The 7500-nt window shown below is 44.2% G+C and overlaps 1 protein-coding gene across 50 annotated transcripts in view; it reads right to left on the reverse strand.

Annotated features, from left to right (window-relative positions):
• Positions 1 to 7500, reverse strand: part of LOC127004929 (uncharacterized PE-PGRS family protein PE_PGRS54-like) — a 97107-nt gene that overhangs the window by 15145 nt on the left and 74462 nt on the right. For all 50 annotated transcript variants that reach the window (XM_050873184.1, XM_050873221.1, XM_050873223.1 and 47 more), the window contains exons 7-9: positions 2125 to 2267; positions 784 to 859; positions 251 to 585 (exon numbers count right to left, since the gene is read on the reverse strand). In XM_050873184.1, coding sequence (XP_050729141.1) covers positions 251 to 585; positions 784 to 859; positions 2125 to 2267 — 554 coding nt within the window. The remainder of the gene's footprint in view (positions 1 to 250; positions 586 to 783; positions 860 to 2124; positions 2268 to 7500) is intronic.

The raw sequence follows: 7500 nt of genomic DNA on the forward strand, positions 1-7500 counted from the left end.
TCTTTTCTTTATCTTTTCTTCTTTCTTCTCCTCTTCCTCCTTCTCCTCCTCCTCCTTCTCTTCAATTTTTACGAGCACTTTTCCTTTCTCTCAAATCTACACACTCACATAAGTTTAGGGTTTCCTCTGATGGACTACTACTACTTCAACTACTACTACTACTACTACTACTACTACTACTACTACTACTACTACTACTTCAACTACTACTACTACTACTACTACTACTACTACAGCAACTTCTACTCACTTCGACAACTCCTTGAGGTCATAACCCTTCACGATATACTCAGGATTAGGCGCCAAGGTCACCATCAGCAGCCTCCCCTTATCCTCAGCATCCTCAGCATCCTTCTTCTCATCTCCCGGGGTAACTTGATTCAACGGCCTCCTCCTCACAACGCCTCTTATCCTTCCTCCTCTTCCTCCTCCTCTCTTCCGCTCGAATGTCCAGCCGGAGGAGCTTGTGGAGGTGGATGGAGTTGTGGTTGTGGTGGAGGAGGTGGAGTTGGGGATGGTGGTTGCAGTGGTGGTGGTTGGTGTTTCGGTGGTGGTGGTGGTTGTGGTAATGGTTGTTAAGTAATCCTGGAATATATATCAAGTTATTATTATTATTATTATTATTATTATTAAACAGAATGGCAATAAGAGAAACAGGAAAAGTAGAACAAATGCAAAAAGTAAAAAAGCAATAAAAGTATGTCAAATTATTATCATTGTTATTATTATCATTATTATTATTATTATTATTATTATTATTATTATTATTATTATTATTATTACCTCCTCGTCCACAGGGGGCTGCACCGTCGCCTCGTACTCGGATCCGGACTCGAGGACGCTGTAGTCGACGCCGAAGCTGTTGAAAAGGTCGAAGGAAAAGGTTAGCGAAGGAAGTTAATGTTTGGAATGGTTTGTTGCTGGTTTGTTTGATCCTATTTCTTGTTCTTCCTTTTGTTCCTTTTCCAACTATTTTTTATCCTTTATTATTTCTTTCCTTCTCTTTTCACTCATCTTGCTTCTCCTCCTCCTCCTCCTCATCTTGTATCGGTTATTCTACTTTTTTTTTGCTTTTTTTTTAATATTTCTCTTCATCTTTGTTCTCCTCCTCCTCCTCCTCCTTTTCCTCACCATCTAGTGATTCTAGTTTGTTTCCTTCCTTTTTCTGCTTTTTTTTCCTTTTATTTTAATTTATCTGCTCCTCCTCCTCCTCTTCTCATTCCCTTCTCTCTCTTCTCATTTTCTCTCCTTCATCTCACCTTTCCTCCTTATTCTCACCTTCCTTCTCTCTTGATTTCTTCTCCTCTCGTTTTCTCCCTCTCTTCCTCCTCCTCCTCCTCCCTCTCCACCTCCTCCTCCTCCTCCTCCTCCTCCTCCTCCTCCTCCTCCTCCTCTTCTCATTCCCTTCTCTCTCTTCTCATTTTCTCTCCTTCATCTCACCTTTCCTCCTCATTCTCACCTTCCTTCTCTCTTGATTTCCTCTCCTCTCGTTTTCTCCCTCTCTTCCTCCTCCTCCTCCTCCTCCTCCTCCTCCTCCTCCTCTTCTCATTCCCTTCTCTCTCTTCTCATTTTCTCTCCTTCATCTCACCTTTCCTCCTCATTCTCACCTTCCTTCTCTCTTGATTTCCTCTCCTCTCGTTTTCTCCCTCTCTTCCTCCTCCTCCTCCTCCTCTCCATCACCATCATCATCTATTTTATCCTTCATCTTCTCTTATTGACTTTCCTTCTACCTCACCTGTTTCTTGACGTCCTTCTCTTCCTCCTCCTCCTCCTCCTCTCATTCCCTTCTCTCTCCCTTCTCATTTTCTCTCCTTCATCTCACCTTTCCTCCTCATTCTCACCTTCCTTCTCTCTTGATTTCCTCTCCTCTCGTTTTCTCCCTCTCTTCCTCCTTCCCCTCCTCTCCATCACCATCATCATCTCCTATTTCATCTTATATCCTCTCTTTTTGGCACTCCTTGATAACCCCTCGCTCTCTACATCTTCCTCCTCCTCCCCCTCCTCTCCATCACCATCATCATCTCCTATTTCATCTTTCATCCTCTCTTTTTGGCACTCCTGGACAACCCCTCGCTCTCTACATCTTCCTTCTCCTCCTCCTCCTCCTCCTCCTCCTCTTCCTACCTCTCATCGTCCTCCTGTAGCGGCGTGAACGTGGTGGTCTCTTCCTCCTCTTCCTGCTGCTCCGTCACCGCCTCCGTCACCGCCTCCGTCACGGCTCGTCGGCTAACGTTGTGTACCTTCTGATCCAGCACCAGCCTTAGCACCTGTAGGGGAAGGGAAGACAGGTGTGAGGGGGAGGGGCGGGTAGTGGTGGTGGTGTGGTTGTTGGTGGTGGTGGTGGTGTGACGGGGGGTGGGGGGGTAGTGGTGGTGGTGGTGGTGGTGGTGGTTGTTGTTGTTGTTGTTGTTGTGATTATGATGTTTGTTTTGTTTTCATGTGTTTTTTTTTTCTTTAGTATTTTTTTTTTACTTGTTCATCTTTTTTTCTTTGTTTTTTTCTGTTTTTTTTTTCTCATGTATTTATTTATTTAATCTGTTTTCTCTTCTTCATTTTCTTCATTTTTTTTTTTTTCACCTTCACTTTTTTTCATACTTTTTTTTATATTTTTTGTCTGTTATATCAACATTTTACTTTTCTTTTTATTTATTTTATTTTTATCTTCATCGTTTTTTCTTCTTCCTTCTCTTCCTCTTCTTCCTTTCCCTTCTCCTCCTCCTCCTTTTTCCCCCTCCTCCTCCTCTTCTGCTCTTACCAACACATCTCCTTTCCCTTCTCCTCCTCCTCCTCCATTTTCATCGTTTTTTTTCTTCCTTCTCTTCCTCTTCTTCCTATCCCTCTTCCTCCTCCTCCTTTTTCCCCCTCCTCCTCCTCTTCTACTCTTCCTAACACATCTCCTTTCCCTCCTCCTCCTCCTCCTCCTCCTCCTCCTCACTCACATCAGCTTAGAACTTCCTCTCTCATAAGCTTAAGTTCATTTCAGAAACCCCGCATGATCCTCTTGACATTCACAATCTGTCCACTGCTCCACCTCTCATCTCGTTCCCAACAAAACAGGTAATTTCCCGAGTCACTTTAAATCCCAGGTATAACATTCTCCGTCTAATTTTCCGCTTCTCAGAAAAAGGTGTGGATTTAAAACAGTCCCAATTTTAGGCCTACTCTCTACAAATCCGCGACATTTAAATCGTCTCGGTGGTGGTGATGGTGGTGGTGATGGGGTGGTGATGGGGTGGTGATGTAATGACAAAGACAAAACATGAAGAAAATATAGAGAAAAAAATAGATAAAAATGTAGATAAAACAAAGGAAAGATGATGAAGCAGAAAATAACAAACAAAAGATTAACAAAAAAAAATGTAGAAAAATACCTGTATATGATGGTGATGGGTGGTGATGAGGGGGCTATAGGGTGATGAAAGTGGTGGTGATGGGTGATGATAGGTGATGAAAATGGTGGTAATGTTTTTGTTTTTTTTCTGTTCCTCCTCCTCTCCCTTTCCTTCTTCTCTTCTTCCTCCTACTTCTCCTCCTCCTCCCTTCCTTCCTCCTCATTCCCTTTTCCTTCTCCCCCTTCTCCCTTCCTCCTCTTCCTTCATTATCCTCTTCCTTCTTCTCCTTTTTCATTTATTTCTATTCCTCCTATTTCTTCCCTTCCCTCCTCCCTTCCCTCCATTCTCTCCTTCCTTCCTCCTTTTCCTCCCTACCATTCCCTCTCCTCCCTTTCCCTCCTCCCTTCTTACGGTAGAGGTAGACTTTCTTGAGGAGCCCGTTGGTGGCACAGGCGAATTTTATTTATAGTGTGAAGGAAAAAGGGAGTGTTATGAAAATGGGAAGAGGGAATGGGAGGAAGGTAGGGGGGAAATGGAAGGAAGAGAGGAGGAAAAAATGGGGAAAGTGGAGGAGAATGACACAAAAAGTAAGAAGGAACAGTAGAAAGAAGAGAAACGGAGGAAGGGATAGGAAGAGGAATGAGAGAAGGAAGGAAAATAAAGAAATGTAGGAAAGGAGAAGGAAAAATGGGAAAAAATAAGAAATGGAAAGGAAGGAAAATAATGATGAAAGAAAGAAAGGAAAAGAAAAAGGAAATAAATGAAAGGAAAGAGAGAAAGAAAATGAAAAAAAAGGAAATGAGAAAAAAAAGAAGAAAAGGAAAAATAAATGTAAAAATAGATAGATAAATAGACAGAGAGAGAGAGAGAGAGAGAGAGAGAGAGAGAGAGAGAGAGAGAGAGAGAGAGAGAGAGAGAGAGAGAGAGAGAGAGAGAGAGAGAGAGAGAGAGAGAGCAAGGGGGGTTAGCTTAAGTGGCGCAAAACGTGACGAATGGCTCTTTAGCGCTGCACAGGTATTTAAAAGGTCACGTGATCTGCTTACCTGTTGCGAGAGAGCGGGGGGGGGGGGGGGGCGCAGGTGAAATCTCAGGTAAGCGAAAATAACAGAAAACGAGAAAAAAAAGAAAAAGGAAATCAAATGAACGAATGAAAAGAAAAAAAGGGAAAAAAAGGGAGCAGGTGTTGAAATGATTTAAATGTCACGGAATGGAAAAACTGTGTAACATTGAGAGGGTTAAAATCCACCCTTTTTTTTTTAGTGGAAAATAATAATAAAAAAAATATTACTTGGGTTTTAGAAATGCCCAGAAAAATTCCACCACCGCCATCTTCTATTCTCTTCTTCCTCGTCTTCTTCTCCTCCTCTTCCTCCTCCTCCTTCTCCTCCTTCTTCGTTATCTTCCTCCTTCTCTTCCTTCTTCTCCCTCTTCTTCTCTTTTCTATTCCTCCTTCTCTCCTTTTCCCTCTGTTTCTTCCTTTCCCTCCTTCCTTCCTCTCCTCCTCCTCCTTTTCCTCCTTCTCCTCCTTCTTCGTTATCCTCCTCCTCCTCCTTCTCTTCCTTCTTCTCCCTCTTCTTCTCTTTTCTAATCCTCCTTCTCTCCTTTTCCTTCTATTTCTCCCCTTCCCTCCTCCCTTCTTCCCACTGCTACCTCCCTTCCTCTCCTCCTCCTCCTCCTCTTCCTCCTCCTCCTCCTTCGTTATCTTTCTCTTCTTCCTCCTCTTCCTTCTTCTCCCTCTTCTTCTCTTTCTGTTCCTCCTTCTCTCCTTTTCCTTCTTCATCTCTTCTTCCTCCTGTGTCTTCTCCTCCTCCCTTCCTTCCTCCCCATTCCCTTTTCCTTCTCCCCCTTCTCCCTTCCTCCTCTTCCTTCTCTTCCTTCATTATCTTCCTCCTCCTCCTCTTCCTTCTTCTCCCTCTTCTTCTCATTATGTTCCTCCTCCTCTCCTTTTCCTTCTATTTCTTCCCTTTTCCCTCCTTCTTCTCTCCCTCCTCCTCCTCCTCTTCCTCCTCCTTTTCCTCCTCCTTTTCCTCCTCCTCCTCCTTCTTCCTTCTTCTCCTTCCTTCTCCTCCTCCTTCCTCCTCCTTCTTCCCATTCTTCTCTCCTTCCTCCTTCCTCCCTCCTCCTCCTTCCTTCCCTCCTCCCTCCTCCTCCTTCGTTATCTTCCTCCTCCTCCTCCTCTTCCTTCTTCTCCCTCTTCTTCTCTTTCTGTTCCTCCTTCTCTCCTTTTCCTTCTTCTTCTCTTCTTCCTCCTCCTTTCCTCCTCTCTCCTTCCTTCTTCCTCCCTTCTTCCTCCTCCTCCTCTTCTCTCCTCCTTCCTTCCCTCCTCCTTCCTTCTCCCCTCCTTCCTCCCCTCCTTTCCTCCCTCTCCTTCTCCTCCCTCTTTCTCCCTCCTCCTCCTCCTCCTCCTCCTCCTCCTCCTCACCTCTCCTCCTTCTTCTCTCCCTTCCTCCTCTCTCCCTCCCTTCCCCTCTCTCTCCTTCCTCCCTCCTCCTCCTCCCTTCTCCTTATCTCTCCTCCTCCTCCTCTCTCATCCTCCTCTTCATCTCCTTCCATTTCTCTCCTTTCTCCAACTCCCTTCCTCCCCTCTTTTTCTCGTTTTTTTTTTTTTTTTTTTTTTTTATCCTCACTTTCCTTTTCTTCTCTCTCCCTCAGCCTCCCTTTCCTCCTCTTCTCCTCCTCATCCCTCTCTTCCCCTTTTCCAGCATCCCTTTCCTCCCCTTCTCATTATCTCTCCTCCCCTTCTTCTCTCAGCATCCCTTTCATCTCCTTCTACTGACAGCATCTCTCTCTCCTTCCCTTCAGCCTCCCTTTCCTCCCCTTCTCATTATCTCTCCTCCCCTTCTTCTCTCAGCATCCCTTTCATCTCCTTCTACTGACAGCATCTTTCTCTCCTTCCCTTCATCATCTCTCTCTTCTCCCCTTTAGTTACAAGCATCAACTCTTTCTCTCCTCTTTTCAGTCTTTCTCTTCTCTCATTCTTCATCTCATTCTATACCAATTCTTCTCTTTGATTTCGTTTGCCTTTCCTCCTCCTCCTCCTCCTCCTCCTCCTCCTTCTCTTTCTTCCTCCTTCTTTATTTTCCTTCTTCTTTTCCTTTTTTTACCTCCTCCTTCTCCACTTTCTTTAACTTTTCCATTTTCTCCTTCTTCTCCTTGTACTGTTTTCTCCTTTTCCTTTTTCTCTTCCTTCTCCTTCTCCTCCTCTTTCTCTTCTTCCTCCTCCTCCTCCTCCTCCTCCTCCTCCTTTTCTTCCTCCTCCTCCTCGATCTCAACCTCAAACTTCCACCTTCTACTCAAATACCTTTAAACCTCCTCCTCCTCCTCCTCTTCTTCCTCCTCCTCCTCCTCCTCCTCCTCGCTCCAGAACCCCATAACCGGCCAATAAAGGAGAGTTTCAAAGCGTTTCGTAACCTCCTCTCATCGGAGCGTAACACTCTCTGATTGCACAAGGAGAGAGAGTATTAGAAGGTGAAGGGTTTTGTTGTTCTCGTTTGTTTTGATTTGTCTTGTTGTTTTGTTTTGTTGTTTTTGTTTTGTTTTGTTTGTTGGCGTTCCTTCCATTCCTTCTTTTTCATCTTCCTTCCTTTCCTTCTTTCATTTTCTCTCTCCTTTCATTTTTCCTTCTTTATCTTCCTTCTTTCTCTCTCCTTCCATTTTTTCCTCCTTCATTCCTTCCTCCCATCTACTCCCTTTTTCTTCCTTTCTTGTCTACTTCTCTCCCTTCCTTCTACATTTCTTCCTTCCTTCCTTCCTTCCTTTTTTTTCTAGTACTTCTCTTCCTTCATTAATACCTAAATCCTTCCTTTCTTCTTTTATCCTTTCATTTCTCCTTCCCTCCTATCTTCCTTCTTTCCCTCCCTCTTTTTCTCCTACATTCCTTCTTTCCTTCTCTCTTTCTTTTCTGTTTTCATCCTTATAACCTCCTCCTTCTTTTCCTCCTCCTTTCATTCCTTCATTCTTTCCTTCCATCTAATCTTTCTTCTTTCTCTCCCTTACTATCATCTTTTCCTTCTTTCCTCCCATCATTCCTATCACACATCCTTCCATCCTTCTTTCCTTCCTTCCTTTCCTCTCCTTCTCCCCTTTCTTTTCTCCCTTACTCCCATCTCCTTTTCCTTCTCCCCTCCCATCATTCCTATCACCCATTCCCTCCTCCTCCCTTCCTTCC

This window comes from Eriocheir sinensis, chromosome 29 (assembly GCF_024679095.1).
Source record: "Eriocheir sinensis breed Jianghai 21 chromosome 29, ASM2467909v1, whole genome shotgun sequence".
Taxonomy (NCBI): Eukaryota; Metazoa; Arthropoda; class Malacostraca; order Decapoda; family Varunidae; genus Eriocheir; species Eriocheir sinensis.